General features: G+C 39.0%; 1 protein-coding gene across 1 annotated transcript in view; it reads left to right on the forward strand.

Annotated features, from left to right (window-relative positions):
- Positions 1–18,400, forward strand: part of foxo3b (forkhead box O3b) — a 73,270-nt gene that overhangs the window by 31,761 nt on the left and 23,109 nt on the right. Inside the window, exon 2 of the mRNA XM_072246144.1 lies at positions 12,466–13,882. Within this exon, the coding sequence (XP_072102245.1) occupies positions 12,466–13,857 (1,392 nt within the window). The 3' untranslated portion in view covers positions 13,858–13,882. The remainder of the gene's footprint in view (positions 1–12,465; positions 13,883–18,400) is intronic.

Raw genomic sequence — 18,400 nt, forward strand, 5'->3', positions numbered from 1 at the left:
AGGTGCAAGATCATAAAGTACATTGAGGTAGAGTCCCTCTTATTGTTCTAGGGAACCATTTAATAGTCTTATAACAGTGGGGTAGAATCTGTCCTTGAGCCTGGTGGTAGAAGCTTCCAGGCTTTTGTATCTTCTGCCGAGTGGAAGAAGAGAATGTCCAGGATGGGTGGGGTCTTTCATTATGCTGACTGCTTTACTGAGGCTACACGCGGTATAAACACTGTCCATGGAGAGGAGGCTGGATTCCGTGATGTGCTGAGCTGTGTCCACAACTCTGTAGTTTCTTGTGGTCGTAGGCAGAGCCATTATGCCTCCAGATAGGATGCTTTCTAAGGTGCACCAGTACAAATTGGTAAGGGTCGTTGGGAACATGCCAAATTTATCACACTCGTAAGGAAGTAGAGGATTGGTGAGCTTTCTTGGCCATGGTGTCTGCCTAGTTGGATCAGGGCAGGTTAATCGTGATGTTCACTCCTAGGAATCTGAAGCTGTCATCCCTGTCAATCACAAGACTTGATGTTTTGTCAAATCCGGATTGTAAAAAGTATTTGTTTTTTTTTGGATTTGGAACATGAAACTTAATACAGTTTAGAACCAAAGATTTTGATGCTGCAAGTATTTTAAATATTATGGGATAATGCGCACTGCATTTTTGTAATTCTATTTGTTCATGGTATTTTTTTTTTGTAATTTTGTTGAAGTTTCAGGCAAACGCTTTGTAAAACTAAACAGCACGAGGCCATTGAGAAAGAATTACTAATGTGGCAAGGAGAAAGCAACTTGAGTTGATCTATGAATGTTTTCAGTTGGTCATCAGATCTTGATGGATTGAATCTGTGTAGATAGTTTTTTGAACATTCAACTGTTTTACAAATTTATGTAATTAAGTACTTCAATATTCAACTATTCTTTTGCCAATTCATGTAATTAATTATTTCAATAAATAAGTAAATTGTTTACTTGGATTTCTGGTTATTACCAAATTTGCTTGAGCAATTTGAATGGAGTAGTTTCCATGCTATAACCAGTGTAATTTTGTCTTTAGTGATACATATGAAGTGATAGCCTTGTAAATATCAGTTGGCACTCCATATTTTTACTCTTCTGTACATTGTGTAAATGAGTCAATTATTGCACGTTACATTTTTGAAGTTTTGATAAATGTTCTAATAGTCTCAAGTTGAGCAATGAGTACAAATGCAGTAGTTGGACTGTACCTCCACCATAATTACTAAATTTTGGCTTTTGTATTACTTTAGAGTCTTGGGATTGAATTTTGTTTTCGCTAGACAGAACAACAAATATCAAGTTCTGAAAATTCTTGAATATTTGTAAAAAAAATTTTCCTGCTGTCCTACTGCAGGTATAAGTTAACCACACTTCGCTAAATTTAATGAATCATTAAGTATGCTAATTTTTGAGCAGATCTATATACTTAGAAAGATTATTTAACATTAGTCTCTTCTGAATTTATTTTTGATTACTATTACTGTCTTTAATATTCTCAAATTTTAAAAGTGTTCAAGTATATTGGAATTTGCAAAGGCTACTGTTTCAATACTGATATGCTGACTGTTCTTTGTTTCAAATAAATGAAACTTCAAATTATATGTACAATGCCCAGAAGGTAAAATAATTCCAATTCAGCTGTCAACTATCTTCCGAAGGTCTGCAACTTGACAAGGAATCATCAATAGCACCACCAAGCAACAATAACCTGTATCTTTGTTTAGTTTTGGTTCTAATAGTTGCACTTTGCTCTGAACCTATTACATCCCATCCAGTCATGAATAAAGGAATTGAAATAAACTGCATGCCCATACTGAGAAATTGAATGTTGGCAGCTAGTAGGTCTCAATGGGAATTTGGAGGTAAATTGTTTTTTGGGGAAAATGTGCAAATAATAACAATAATATCCTAGACCTTTATAATAAACCACTCAAATCTATAACATTTTATGTAATTTTGATGACTGTTTCTGCAAGAGTTCCTCAGTACAGTAATGTGAATTGAACCTCCCCACTTCTCAAGTTATAATGGAAGTAATTGTTTTAATTCACTTTCTCTGTTCTGGTATCATTGCAATTCTTGATTGTACTTTATCCATTGCCTCTTTTCATTGAACTGTTCCATCCTTTAACTGCTGAGAAGGCCCAATCCAAGTTTAACTTACAGAAATTAATTTTGCACTTGGTATGACACCAAGTACAGTAGTGAGTGAGGCCTCTGGTAAGGATGAACCATGGATGTTGCATCCTAGCTGTCTAGAAATGCAAGCATGGGTAGTATGATATGGAGAGCAAGCTGCTGCCCATGCAGCAAACTCCCCCTCTCCATGCATCTGATGAACCCAAAGGACTGCCAGAGACCAATACAGTTTGGTACCAGCAGCATCGCAGGAGTTGCCAGTCAGCGTTGAACTCAATGTAGGACTGCCTTAGGGACTCTAGCTCCAGATTCTCCCCTCGGGGTTTACTCCCGAAACCTTCCCCGTGAGTGGGTATAGCTGCAAGGCAGCAGAGGTTTAAGATCAGTTTTCCTTCTAGATGAAGTACTAACCATGGCTGACGAGCCCCATCTGCCCGAAGCAACTGGTTTTAAAGCGCCAGTAACCTGCCTTTTCCTCTTCTCCTGTCAGTAGAAATGGTTCTGCTGGCGTAGTAGCTAAGCCAAATGTAAAGCCCAGGAGCTGGACTTGGTTGTCAGAGGCTATTTGAGGTGCATGCCATTTGGAGCATTTAATAGTTTCCTTAAGGTTGTTATAGTGGGAGTGGTAAGTACAATAGAGAAGATAAGGATAAATTATTATCACCTTGGTCAGGGGAGTATTTTTAGAATTGGTTTATTATTGTCACATGTACCAAGGTACAGTGAAAGATTATTTCATACTATTCATACAAGTCAATTCGTTATAGTGCTTTGAGGTAGTACAAGGTAAATTAATAACAGAATTAAATAATAGAATGAAGTGTAACAGCTACAGAGTGCAATGCAGGTAGACATAAAGGTTCAAGATTATAATGAGGTAGATTGTGAGGTCAAGAGTCCATCTTATTGTAGCAGGGAAACCATTCAGTAGTCTTCTAACAGATAGTGGCTGTCTTTGAGCCTGGTGGTACATGCTTTCAGGCTTAAGTATCTTCTGCCCGTAAAGTTAGAACAGAAGAAAGATTGTTCAAAGTAGCTGGGGTCTTGGATTGCACTAGCTGCTCTACTAAGGCAGTGAGGGGTATGGACCAGTGGTCCCCAACCTCTGGGCCACAGATCGATACATTGCCACGAAGAATGCAGCAGTACAGCGGTAGCCAGAGTGCACCCAGCACATCTTTAAGAAAAAAGCTGAAATAAACAAGCTAATTATTTAGGTGCCGCCTGGCACGTAAATGTCAGCCCAGATCAGAGACGATTGCCGATTGCGTTACCTCTGATCTGGGCCGACAATTACGTGTCAGGCGGCACCTAACTAATTAGCTTGTTAATTTCGTTTTTTTTCTTAAAGATTTGCTGGGTGCGTTCCGACTACCGCTGCACCTCTGCATTCTTCGCGGCAATGTATTGGTCCACGGCCTGGAGGTTGGGGACCACTGGTATAGACAAGCTCCATGGAGGGAAGGCCAGGTTCTGTGATGTGCTCAGTTATGTCCACAGCTCAATCCTAGGGAAAGAATTAGGACGAGAATTTCAGAATGTGGAATTTTGGTAGATGAAGATATAGCCACCAATGACAGGACAATGAAATATTGGGAAGGTAGACAGAAATTGCAATGGATTCACCAAACCTAACAAAGTTGAAGGAGCAATATAATCTACCACTAATTCAGTTTCTTAAATGCAAATACCTTGGGTGACTACGGGCTTGAAGGATATTACGAAAATTGATGGGGATCAAGGTAGAAAAGTTAAAAATTAAGAATTTTGAAATCTAAGGTTAGACTCAAAGTCATAGTCCTTTATCATAAACCATTGAAATCTATAACCTTTTATGTAACTATTACTTTGTTTAAACCCTTTATCTGATTGGATTTCCTATGAATGATAGGGGTAAATTGTAATTATTTTTTAACTAATTTACAAAGAGATTTCTGTTCTTCCTGGCTTGTACTGAGGAATAGCATATTGGCAGAAGTTGTAGTTGTGGAACAAAAATATAGTCCCTTCCAAAAAAACACGCACTTGATCATGTGGAATGGAATGTTCTCAATTGCATTCCAAATATGCAGAGCTAAGATTAAGGCCATTGCAAGGTCAGTACAGTAGAACTTCACTCATCTGTAATGTCTATAATCTTCATCTAATTGAGATACATCCCAATTAAATATTGTAGTAAATTTAAATGGTTCCAAGAATTCTATTTTGCATCTCTATAGCTTATTAAATATTTCATTGAAAACACAAATGAATTTGTGTTAAAATACATTTAAACCTTTCATACTTAGCTTTTGGATTTTGAGTTGCTTGAATTACAGATTTAAAGTAGTTAGTACCTTAGAAAATGCATACCCACTTTTCCATGTAAAAGATTAAGGATCAACTTTGTTTTCTATGTGCATTAAGTTATTAGGAATTTGGTCAGGACACAGCAAGCAAATAAAAACAATAACAACTGTAAAGAATTACATCTAAAGTTAGAGGTTAAACTATAGATAAGGGATAAGATGTGCATAAGCCTCCTATAGAAGGAATACTGTTCCCTATAGTTACTTTACATGGTGATTAAATTAGCAAAGCTTTGGGTAGGGAGCAGAAGAAGGCTATAGGTATTTCTATTACAAAAAGGGTTGGTAATCATTAAACTAGACATCTGCAAATTTGAGAATCACAAGTTATAAAGTGATAATTGATTGATATGTAGGAGTTGATGGAGTGAATTGATGACTGTTATTATCGTCTAAGGAAAAAGATGGTTTCTTTGACTGAAGATTTCTAAATGAAATACAAGGGGTGATTGATATGTTCGTGGCCTAAAGTAGAAGGAGTCAATTTTAGAAAACCCAGCACATTTGTTTTTCAACATAGTCACCTCTTACAGTTAAACACTTAGTCCAGCGGTCGTGGAGCATACAGATCCCTTCTTTGTAGAAGTCGGCGTCTTGGACCTCCAGACAGTGGTCCAAAGCCGGGGTGATTGATAAGTTTGTGGCCTAAGGTAGAAGGAGATGGGTTATTAACTTCAAACTTTCTGCATAATCACTCAGAGTTGAACTGCATGTGCATGTAACAAGAGCTGTATAACTCATCGCCTTCTACCTTAGGCTATGAACTTATCAATCACCTGTGCTGTGGACCACTTTCTGGAGGTCCAAGAAGCTGACTTCTACAAAGAAGGGATCCGTATGCTCCACGACCACTGGACTAGTTTGTAAATGTAGAAGGGGACTATGTTGAAAAATAGATGTGCTGGGTTTTCTGAAATTGACTCTTTCTACCTTAGGCCATGAACTTATCAATCATTCCTCGTAGCAGTACAATAGTTTTGTCCACAACTGAAACTAAGATGGCTTTTAACAGTAGTTCAAAACTTAAATCTTCTACTACCAAGGAGGACGAACAGCAGTCACTTAGGAATTTCACCACCTCTAAGTCGCATGCCATGCTGAACTGCAAGTACATTGATGTTCCTAGGTTTACATTCCAAACTCCCTACTTCAGCTGTGTAGGAGTCCTTTAATAAACAAGTGTTATAGAGCCAAGCTAGATTGAATCACCATCTCCAAATTAGTGATAGTAAATTAAGGCCTTGTCAACTCTATCTACAGCCTGTGAATGAATTTTATGAATGGCATTGGTGTCCATGCCTTCATTAAATCTGTCACTTTTCTCTACTATAAAATTGCTTTCAATCCACCTTTCATTTGCTCAAATATTCTTTTGTATTATATCATTTTTTAAACAAATACTGTGAAATCCTCAAAGCCACTTTATTACTGATCTATTATATTTTATATCCTTAAAGGTGCTGTGTAAATAGTTGATTTTCTAAAATATAGCTAGCATGGCTCCAGGTAGAAATCACGTTGTAATATGCATTCAGAAGCCACTTCTTTAGGATTACTTATACACCTGCTCATTAAAGCAAATATCTAATCAGAGAATTATGTGGTAGCAACTAAATGCATAAACGCATGCAGACGCGGTCAAGAGGTTCAGTTTGTTAGACCAAATATCAGTATGGGGGAAGAAATGTAATCCATATGACTGACTGGGGCATGGTTGTTGATGTCAGACAAGGTGGTATGAATATATGAGAAACTCTTGATCTTGTGGGATACTCATGCACAACAATCTCCTAGAGTTTAGAGAATAGTTCGAAAAATCATAAAACATCCGGTGAACGACAGTTCTGTAGGCGAAAAAGCCTTGTTAATGAGAGAGGTTAGAGAAGCATGGTCAGACTGGTTCAAGGTGACTAACTCAAATAACTATGCAGTATTATAGTGGTGTGTGGAAGAGCATTTCTGAACGCACATGTCGAACCTTGAAGTGGATGGGCTACAGCGGTAGAAGACCACACCAGGTTCCACTCCTGCACCTAACTGAGTGGACTTTGTAGCACATAGCCTTTTTTTCCCCTATAATTCTGGCTAACTTTATTTTGTAAAAGTTTAGTTCCAGAGGTTTCGTAGCTCAGTATTGCTCAACGTTTTTTTATTTTTAAAAGTAGTCTCCTTGTTACATTGCAGAATGATAAATTAATACCATATGTTTCTTTCAAATGAAAATCTGACTGGTTGAATTACTTGTAGCTATTCTGTATTAACTTGCAATTTAAATGACAGTTGGATAGCTACCAAGAAGATGGATAAATTTTGAGTACGTTGTCAATCTATGCCCAATACAGATGCAGTGCAGGAAAAAGGCAAATCTTGCAGCTCCTATTTCAATTGGCCGTATGGTCATTTCTAGCAGAACTTTGCCAATGTTTATGACATTTTGATTAAATTTTATTGAGAAATATTTGAGACTAAAATTATTCCTGCATCTGGTTAAGAGCATTCCCAAGCCTTGAAATTAATATCATCATTTATTAGAGTTTGCCTGAAACTAGTGGTCTGCTTATCAGAATTTCACAAGTAGCCTTACATCAAATCCATTTTACTGCTTACTAAGGAAGTTTTGTTCTAAAAGATTCTACTTGCAGTGCAGTTCTCTAGGAAGTTTTGATTTCCTTTTTATGCATGATGTGCTAACTTTGCAAGATTGCGAGTGTAGTAGACAGCAAGATAGACTATCACAGTTTACAGTGGGATTTGGACTAGCTGGTGAAATGGCTCATGAAATGTAATACAGATAAGTGTGAGGTGTTGCACTTTGGGAGGACAAAGCAGGGTAGGACTTGCACAGCAGATGGTAGGGCATTGAAGAGTGCGATAAAATAGAGGGATCTGAGAATACAGATCCATAATTCACTGGTTACAGGTAGATAGGGTCTTAAAGAGAACTTTTGGCACATTGGCATTCATGACTCAGCATATTGAGTATAGGAGTTGGGATCAATGTTCCCTCTAAGGTGTGCTCGCGCACACATTTTTTGTTAATAGTGTTAAATGGAATTTAAACTGTGCACAAAAGGTTGTGACCCTCTACCTCATTGGCATGTTCGGTATATTTCACGATTGTACATAATCAAGTTTCCTTTTCCGATTTCTGATGCAGGCAGTATTGACAATATCAGTTGCGATGATTTGTCTGCATATTTTAGAACTGGCTTATTTATACTGTTTTTATTGAAGAAATTATTGATTCACTATGTCGAATTCCAAAGAAACAAAGGGCATGTAAGTGCAAAAGAACTGCTAGTTCATTTAAGGCAAAATGGCTTAATGAAACAGTAGAAACTTTTACACCAAAAATTCATGAGGTCAGGAATGTACAACTATGAGAAATATTCATGTACAATACAGAAACTGGTGTTACCAGCGTGTATTGTCATGATGCAAAAGTTGCTGGAGAATTGGCAAGTGGGAAGAAGTGGAGTGATATTTGGAAACTTGACTTAAAAGCATAATTTAGCAAGCCAATCACTTGTGGAAGGTGTACAAAAGCTCAGGTGAGGAAAATCCTTTACTACAGGCGTGCTAAGTATGTTCTGTGAGAATGCAGATGAATGAGAGTGAAAACGATCAAACCCAAAGGAGATTAAAGTCCTTATTGACAGTGATTTGCTGGCTGTTAAAGTGAATGTCTCTATATATAAAATTCACTGTGCACATGTTGTCTCTGGGCAAACAATTGTACAGCGCAAGATTTTTGCGCACTTTGGTTGTTTACAAATTGGGGGAACATTGGTTGGTATGTTATATTGTAGTAGTATATGACTTTAGTGAGGTCAAATTTGGTGTATTATGTGAAGCACTGGTCACCTGGCTACAGGAGAGGTGTCATTCAGATTGAAAGAGCACAGAAAAACTACAAGGATGTTGCTTGGACCTGACCTGAATAGTTAGGTTTTTCTTCCATGGAGTGCAGGAGAATGAGGGGCGGTTTGATAGAGGTATACAAAATTAAGGGGTACGGATAAGGTAAATCCAAGCAGGCTTTTTTTCTCTAAGGTTGGGTGAGATGAGAGCTGGAGGTCGTAAGTTAGGGTGAAAGTTTAAATGCTTAAGGGGAACCTGAGGGGGAATTTCTTCACTCAGGGTAGTGTGAATGTCGAAAGGGCTGCCAGTGGAAGTGGTGGATGGGGGTTTGATTGCATCATTTAAGAGAGGTTTGAATAATTACATGGATGGGAAGTTTTATAGGAGGTCATTGGTCCAGGTGTAAGCTGATGGGACTAGGCAGAATAACAGTTTGGCATGGACTAGATGGGTGGAAGGGCCTGTTTCTGTAGTGTAAAACTTTTGGACTATGAAAATATACTTGTTTATTCAACCCCATTATCTCAACCAGCAAACAGGCATATGGCACAATGCACTCTACTTCAGAGAAAGCGATTCTTTGTACCCCAATTACTTTTCAGATAAGAGATTAGAACATATTTCACTCTCTGTATTAATAAATTTGGATTTCATTCATCAGGTCTGTGAATGTTCATTTCCTGAATGATGGGTTGATAAGTTTTTGATGTCAAAGGATATAGACCTAGTGCAATAAAATAGTTCTAAAGAAAAAGATCACCATTTTATGGATTAGTAGTATCAGAAAGGGTGCAATAAAATTGAATTATCTTGCGGTTCATAGGTCTAGGCATAGAAGAGGAGGATTAAAAAAACTCATAAAAAATGTAATACTGTAGACTTATCTTCACAGATGTTGCCTGTCCTGCTGCTGATCTGCAAGGCTTTATGTTTTTGTGCAAATTCTGTGGTTGATTGTTTCTGTAAATACCTGTTAGTCAAAATATTTAAGTTCAATTGTTGAGTCTGACAGCATCTGGTGACCCAGTGATCTCAGTTTCAGAGGCTGATGTCAGAACATCCTTTAAGAGGGTGAACACTCGCAATGCGCCAAGCCCCAGGATCCACTGAAAACCATGTGCCTACCAGCTGACTGGATTGTTTAAGGACACCTTTCTCTGCTGTAGTCGGAGATTCCCTCCTCCTTCGTTAAAGGCATTAATCTCCCCAAGAAGAGTAGGGTGAGCTGAGCTGCCTCAATGACTAATGCGTAGTAGCACTCACATCTATTGTGATGAAGTGCTTTCAGAGGTTGGTAATGACTAGAATTAATCCCTACCTGAGCAAACTGCAATTTGTCTCCCACCATAATGGGTCTACAGCTTGTCTTTGGTGACATACCAAACCTCTTCAAATTCCTAATCAAGTATAGCTGCTGTCTTGCTGCCTTCATGATTGCACTGATGTGTTGAGCCCAGGATAGATCCTTTGAGATGCTGACACCCAGAATCTTGAAGCTGTGCGCCCTTTACACCACTGACCCTTAAATGAGGCTGGTGTGTGTTCTCCCAACTTCCCCTTACTGAAGTCCACAATCATTTCCTTGGTCTTACTGATGTGGATTGGAAGGTTGTTCTGAGAGCACTCAACCGCCCTATCTATCTCACTATTGCATAGTACCTTGTTATCATCTGAAATTCTGCCAACAACCGTGGTTTCATTGGTAAATCTATAGATGGTATTTGAGTTGTGCCTCAAGAAAGTTGCATCTACCAAGTACTCTTGCAATTTAGAACATGCTCTTTTCTCATTACTACCATCAGGGAGGAGGTACAGGAGTTTGGAGACCCACACTCAACATTTTAAGAATAGCTTTTTTCCCTTTGCCGTCATATTTCTGAATGCTACATGAACACTACATTACTATCTTGCTTTTGCACCTTTTTCGGGTAACTGGTAATTTTTTAAATAATTTGCACTGGTACTGCTGTCAGAAAATAACATACTTCATTATGTATGTCAATGATAATAAACCTGATTCTGATTCTATTGTGCACCAGCTCAAAAAATGTAAAAATAGGGTTTAATTAGCATTTTCCCCACAAGCTTGTGCATTTCTTTGTAACATTTTGTACAACTTCCTATTATCCCAGCAACTTGCTCTTGGAAATATTACCAATGTGCACAACCTTGTGCTGTCTTTCTTCTAGCTTGAAAACATTTAAACATAAACGTGTTAATGGAATGAAATCTTGAGGGCCATGAATTTTTAGGACCTAAATCTGACTCAAACTTCAAAATTATGAATTAACTTCAACAACCCTGTTTGCTTTTAAAGTCTTTAGATTCTTTTAGTACTTAATGTGTGATCAGTTTTTGGATTATATCTGAAGGAAAATGTGTAAAAACCTTTAAAGTTGTTTCCTGTGTTTTAGTGGCATAATCTTCACTGACTAAGTTTGCAGAGTTTGCTTGCAGTTGAGTGCAAGCCTTGAAGATGGCAATATTAATCACTTTGAGTATTTAACAGATGTGATTCAACCTTTGATTTTTGTGGTTAAACTCTTTACTAGGTAGCAGAATCTCCTTTCATGTTGGCTGCAGTAGTACTGCAGTGGGTTTTAATAGTTACTGAACATGGTACCTTATATTTGGCACACAATCAATTTAATGTGTTTTGGCAGAATGGGTATGGAATTGCCTGATAACATTCCAAAACCCAGATAATATAAAAATGAATATACAAATCATTTTTAAATTTGTGCATGTTTTATTTTTGACTGCTTCTTCAGAATATGCTACACACTGACAAGGGACTACACTAGAATCATGGAGGAAAAGCAGAAATTATTGTCTGAAAGTGATTCTTCAGTTTGTGTCTCAAAAATATTGTACCACCTCAGCTCAGGACTGTTATGGTTTTAGTCTCATAAGGAGAAATTTTGGTTTCTTGTTATAGAATTGAAAGCCCCATCAGTATCATTTGTTTTTGTTTTCTGTAGTCGTCTCTCAGGATTGTGGATGTCTCAACTTCCATTTCAATTTTATGGGTTTTTAAGTGGATAATGAAGCAAGTGTGGGAATCATGGACTCTGCACAAAATGGGACTGGTCATAACTGAGATGGCAAGTGGTAGCTTGTGAGGTAGTCCGCTCCTTATGCAAGGAATGCACCACCACCCTACAGAACAAGTTAATGTAATTGTTTGTTCTGCAGACTGGATGGCTATCTGTGGTGGTTTGCTTGTAATCCTACTTTCAGTGCCTGAAAGGGTGGTGGAGACAGACTGTCATGACACTTAAGATGAGCACTTGAGTTGCCAAAGCAAGAAAGCTTATGAAGCCAAGTTCGGGTTAGTGGATTTACTATAGATGAATGCTTATTGGTTAAGAATGGCTTGTTCCTGTGCTGAATGTCTAAGTGAATGGAGGGAAGGAACAGAGTAAAAGGGCAGGTATCACATATCCAGCACTTGCAAAAAAAAAAAAAAAAAAAAGGGCCCTGAGAAGAGTTGGTTAATGGAAATAGAAAAAGTCATGAAGGGAACAGTTCCTCTGGATTGTCAAAGAGAGGCAAGGGGAAAATGTCTTTGGAATTCTTCTGAAAATTGCAATGGGTGACATTGAATGCAGAGGCTGGTGGGGTAGAAAATGCTCTACCTTGTGTTTGGAGAGTGGGTGAGAGCAGAGGTTAGGAAGTTGTTGTTGAGAGGTCAGATGAATATGGGTGGGGTGGGGAAGGAAGACACCTGTATGGAAAGTTTCATTAGAACAGATACAAGAGAACTTGGAGAATGCAATGATTTGGACTCCTAAGAGTCCTCGCAGGAGGCAATGTGGGAGTAAGTATAGTTCAGGTTAAACCATATCTGAACTATTGCATTGATCTCCAGTCAGTACTTCGGGAATGATATGAAAGTACTAAAGAGGTTGCAGAAAATTATACTGTGATTCTGAAGATACGAGCGAAGAGTTTAGGATATCCAATACCTACTCTTTTACTCAAAATGTTTTATGAAATTGACAAATCACATTTGTTTCAATACTACATTGTTAGAAAGAAATGGTTTTAAGTTTTATTTGCCTTGATACTGTGCTGTTAACAACTTGCTTTTTATTTTCCTTTTCAGAATTCAATTCGCCATAACCTTTCACTACATAGCAGATTTGTCAGAGTACAGAATGAAGGTACAGGCAAAAGTTCTTGGTGGATGATCAATCCAGATGGTGGAAAAGGTGGGAAGTCTCCACGAAGGCGTGCTGTTTCCATGGATAATAATAACAAATACGCAAAGAGCAGAGGTAGAGCAGCAAAGAAAAAGGCAGCCCTGCAAGCAGCACAAGAAACTAATGCTGAAAGTCCATCGCCACACACAAAATGGCCTGGAAGCCCAACATCTCGCAGCAGTGATGAATTTGATGCATGGACAGACTTCCGTTCTCGTACTAACTCAAATGCTAGTACCTTGAGTGGACGACTTTCTCCTATCTTAGCCAATCCTGAACTTGACAACGTTCAAGACGATGATGCGGCTCCTTTGTCTCCCATGCTGTATGCTAGTTCATCCAGTGTTTCCCCAACTACAAATAAACCATGCACTGTTGAGCTCCCTCGGTTAACTGACATGGCTGGAACCATGAATCTGAATGATGGATTGACAGAACATTTGATGGATGATTTACTGGACAATATTACTCTAACACCTACTCAACAATCATCACCTGGGAGTCTTGTGCAGAGAAGTTCAAGTTTTACTTATGGGTCAAAGAGTTCTGGTTTAGGTTCCCCGAACAGTTTCAGCAATTCCATATTTGGGCCACCTGCTTTGAATGCTTTGCGGCAAACTCCCATGCAAACTATTCAAGAAAACAAGCAAGCCACATTTTCTTCCATTTCTCATTTTAGCAACCAAACTTTACAAGATCTACTTGCCTCTGATTCTCACAGTGACGTTATGATGACTCAGTCAGATCCTCTGATGTCTCAGGCAAGTTCGGCAGTGTCTTTGCAAAATTCGCATAGAAATCTGATCATTCATAATGATCCAATGATGTCATCCTTCACTGCTCAGTCTAATCGGACAAACCATAATCCACTGCATAGCCAGTCTCCATCTCATACTTCTGCACTTATTGGTGATAGTGCCTTGTCAAACTCCATGAATCATGCAGCTTTACCAACAGATTCTAATAATGTCTCCACAAAACACCAGCTTCACTCATCTGCCAATCGGTCTATGCAAATAGGATTGTCTGATGCACTTTCTGGCCCTTCCTGTCCTGGTAGCATGACTCTTCCAGCTATAGGACAAGACAAGTTTCCTAGTGACCTGGACTTAGATATTTTCAATGGGAGTTTAGACTGCGATGTGGAATCCATCATTCGTAATGAACTTATGGATGCAGATGGGTTCGATTTTAATTTTGATTCACTCATATCTGCTCAGAGTGTTGTGAATTTGAATGTGGGAACTTTCACTGGTCCTAAACAAACATCATCACAGAGCTGGGTTCCAGGCTGAAGTTGCCTTTTACTGGTGGAAGCAGGTGAGTGAACAACATTTACAATTTTGGGAAGTATGTACTCAGCAAATATAAAGAGCCCAACAGTTTAATATAATGTAGCAGACAAATACATAGAACATGTTTCTGTGTATAGTCAGAAAATATAAATAAAACCGCTTTTATTCATTTTATGATATAGTGACTTTTATGTAGGTGACAGGGGTTGGGCTTCCATGTTGATTGTCACATTCATTTTAAGGATAGTTTGCAATGTCAATCAGTCTGCAAGATTTAGACCCAGGGACCTTGAATAATTGGCGACTGGGATGTTATGTGATTTCAGGTTCTGTAGCCATGCCCAGCTGCCCTTCTGGTTGGTAGGGATCATGGGTTTGGAAGCTATGTTGGAATAGCCTTGACGAGGAACTGCATTGTAGTTTATAGATGTTACACCCAATAGCTATAGTGTACTGGTGTTAGCAGCAGTGAATCTTAAGGATGTGGATGGGCTGCCAATCGTGGGCTACTTTGTCAAAGACGATAAACTACTTGTGCCTTGTGGATGGTGCAAACCTTGATGCTGTCAGGAAGAGAATCACTGGCTGCAGGTTACCTATCCTTGTGACCTGTCTTTCTGACTGATCCAGCTACATTTCTGCTTTGAGGTGGCTCCAGAATATTGATAGTGAGGAATTTAATGGTAACAGTCTCTTGTTGAAAATGGTCACTATCTGAAATTTGTGTAATGTGAACATTATTTGATTATCAGTCCATGCTGGAATGTTGTCTGCATATTGCTGCATGCAGATATATGCTGCATACAGATATATACTGCATTAATTTGGATGGATTCTTGTATTGTGCAATCATTGGCAAATATCCCCACTCCTGACCTTATGAAAAAGATAGACAGTTGAGGTGAAAATAGTTGGCCTAGGTAACACCCACAGTAACCGTGGCCATCTTCTTTTAACTTCCTTTTCATCATAGCCTATTGAAGCCAGGTTTGCTCTATACCAGTGGTTCCCAAAGTGAATAATACAGCCCCACCTCCCAGGAGCGGTGGGAGTTGTCAAGGGGGGGGACGATAAAGATAAAGGAGCAGTGGAATGTCTGCCTGTTAGCAAGGGGGCAGCCGAGAGGGAATACAGACTTAATTTAAGAAATGAATTACTAATTATAAGCATTTGATCAAAGTCAATCTAATAACTGCTGTGCAGGTACTCTTAATGTTAGGAAGGGAGTTCTAAGATTTAGACCCAATCATGAAATGCCATTGGCACATCAGAATGGGAAGTCAAATCAGTTCTCACCACATTTCTGTACAAGTTAACCCAATTTAAGTGCCACATTGACTGTTGTGACCTTTTCCAATTACCAAGTTGGAAGAGAAAGAAAGAATACCAGATAATGATCTTCAAGTATGCTATGCCCACCTGGCTGAGCTGCATAAAGACATGTCAGACAGGTTTCAGGATCATCTCTCAGTCGAAATTCCAGATTGGGTAATAAATCTATTCCTGAACATTTGTAATGAAGTATTAACAGGAAGGATAGGGGAAATGACTTTGAGCTGAAGCAGAGGTTCAAAAAATCTTAAGACAATTGGTTGCACAAAGAAATCTCTGAATGCTTTCCTGTAGTGTGGAAAAAGGTCAGGATGTTTTTAATTGCCTTTCAAATGTCATATTTAGTGAAGCTTGGTTCCAGTGCAGTCGCCCAACTTTGTTTAAAGCAAGAAAACAGCCTGCAAATTACTGAACGTGGGAAACCAAGAACTCCTGAGTGACATTCACCCGATGTTTAGAGGCTGATATCACTGTGCCAAACCCATGCATCTCATTGAAAGATGGAAAAGCAATGAAGTAGTGAATAGTTGGACTATAAATATGTCATCTAAAATTGTTGAAGAAGATTTTTTATTGCAGTTAAATAATAGCTATAAATTTGAATATCTTTTGCAATTATTTGTCATTGTTTTGAATTTGCAGTTCCCATTTTCTTTCGCTGTGCATCATAAATCAAAATCCTTTATAGTTATGTAATGGCAGAAAAGGAGGTGGGAGTGCTGGGGATGTGGTCTGGGAGCCAAGCGGGTGGTAACCCAAAAAAGTTTGGAAACTACTGCTTTATACCAAGGTCAGTCACTCTTGTCCTCTTGAAATGGGCCGAAGGACCTGCGTTGTGCTGTAGGTTTTCTACGTTTCTAAAATCCACCAAACCTTAATTGAGCAGATTACTAGTGAATAAATACCTCAGTGATGGCAATCTTAACACTGTCATCAGACAAGCTGACTGACTGGATGAAAATTGTAGATAAACTGAACGAGTGGGCAAAGATTTAGCAAATAGAGTGTAATGCAGGAAAACGTCTATTTTGATGGGGGAAGAAACAAATATAAATAGTGAGTGATTTGGTGGGGTGCAGAGTGTTCTGGATGGACTAATTCACAAAAGATGTAATGCCTATAAAAAGTATTCACCCCTCCCTTGGAAGTTGTCATGTTGCTTTACAACATTGAATCACAGAGGATTTAATTTGGCTTATTTTTTTTGACAGTGAGCAACAGAAAAGAAGACTTTCATGTCAAAGTGAAAATAGATCTCTACAAAGTGATCTAAGTTAATTACAAATGTGAAACACAAAATAATTCATTGCATAAGTATTCACCCCTTTAAGTCAGTGTTTAATTGATGCACTTTAGACAGCAATTACAGCCTTGAGTCTGTGTGGATAGATCTCCATCAGCTTTGCACATCTGGACACTGCAATTTTTCCCCATTCTTTACAGAACTGCTCAAGCTTTGTCAGATTGCATGGAAGTTGTCAATGAACAGCCCTTTTCAAGTCCAGCCACAAATTCTCAGTTGGATTGAGGTCTGGATTCTAACTTGGCCATTCCTGGACATGAATTTTGTTTTTAAGCCATTATTGTGTAGCTTTGGCTTTATGCTTGGGAACATTGTCTTGCTGGAAAACAAATCTTCTCACAAGTCACAGTTCTCTTGCAGACTGAATCAGGTTTTCTTCCAGGATTTCCCTGTATATTGCTGTATTCATGTTACCCTCTCCCTTCACAAGCCTTCCAGCGCTTGCTGCAGTGAAGCATCTGTATAGCACCATGCTTCATGGTACGAGTGATGTGTGGTGTTCAGCTTGTGCCAAACATAGCATTTAGTCTAAAAAAAGCTCAATTTTGGTTTCATTAGGCCATCGAACCTTCCAGCTGACTTCAGAGTCTCCCACGTGCCTTCTGGCAAACTCTAGCTGACGTTTCATGAGGTTTTTTTCCCCAACAGTGGCTGTCTAAATACAGGTTTCCCCCGCCATTCGAAGGTAGAGTGTCCCTATGAAATGGTTTGTAAGCTCAAATGTCATAAAGCAAAGAAGCAATTACCATTTATTTATATAGGGAAAATTTTGTGAGTGTTCGCAGACCCAAAAATAACCTACCAAATCATGCCAAATAACACATAAAACCTAAAATAACGGTAACATATAGTAAAAGCAGGAATGATATGATAAATACACAGCCTATATAAAGTAGAAATACTTTTCCACAATCATTACTGAACTGTTCTCCAGAGCAAAACTCTCACGCAAGCGCTGTTGGCAGAAACACACACAAGCACTCTCCAGTAACCTTTAAGCTATGAAGCTGCCAAATCATACCAAATAACACGTAAAAATACACAGCCGATATAAAGTAGAAATAATGTATGTACAGTGTAGTATCACTTACGGGAATCGAGACAGCGCCGAGCACACTGATGATGGTGTGTTAGACTGAATTGTCGGAGTTTGGGCGGTGCAGTGGCCCCCCATCCTCCAGGCCGCTGAGCGATACATTGCGGCGAAGAGCGCAGGGGTCCAGCGGTAGCCAGGAGGTATGCAGCACACCTTTAAGAAAAAAGCCGAAACAAACATGCTAATTAATTAGGTGCCGCCCGTAATTGTCAGCCCAGATCAGTGCCGATTTCCGATTGCGTCGTCTCTGATCTGGGCCGACAATTGCATGTCAGCAGCACCTAATTAATTAGCATGTTTATTTCGGCTTTTTTCTTAAAGATGTGCTGTGTGCCTCCTTCCTCGATGTCAAAGGTCAAGGTTCGTCGTCTGCTGTGGCTGATGTGGAAGGCTTGCTTGACTGCTGAGCCTCGCGTATTTGTCTATCACACAGTTCTTTAATAAGGACTCAAACCATCCTGCAAATATCCCCTAAACCGACGTACCCTTTCAAAATTAAAGTCGTACTTTATCATTACTCATTTGGTTTCAATTGTTATCCTTTTTTCTTCCAATTGCATCAGCTCTTCATCTGTCAGTTCTTGGTGATGGGATGCCAAAACCTCTTCAACATCATCTTCGTCAACTTCCACAAGCCAAACTCACGTTGTCCTTACTTCGTTCACCACGATCAAAACACTTAATTATGTCTAGTTTTACCTTAAGTGTAACACCCTTACGAGCTCTTTCAGGCTTTTCCAATACCATAGAACTCATCTTGCAAACGGCTGCTCACAGGCTTGTGTTTAAGCAATGCCGGCGAGAATCCGGTG

Source organism: Mobula birostris, chromosome 2, assembly GCF_030028105.1.
Source record: "Mobula birostris isolate sMobBir1 chromosome 2, sMobBir1.hap1, whole genome shotgun sequence".
NCBI lineage: Eukaryota > Metazoa > Chordata > Chondrichthyes > Myliobatiformes > Myliobatidae > Mobula > Mobula birostris.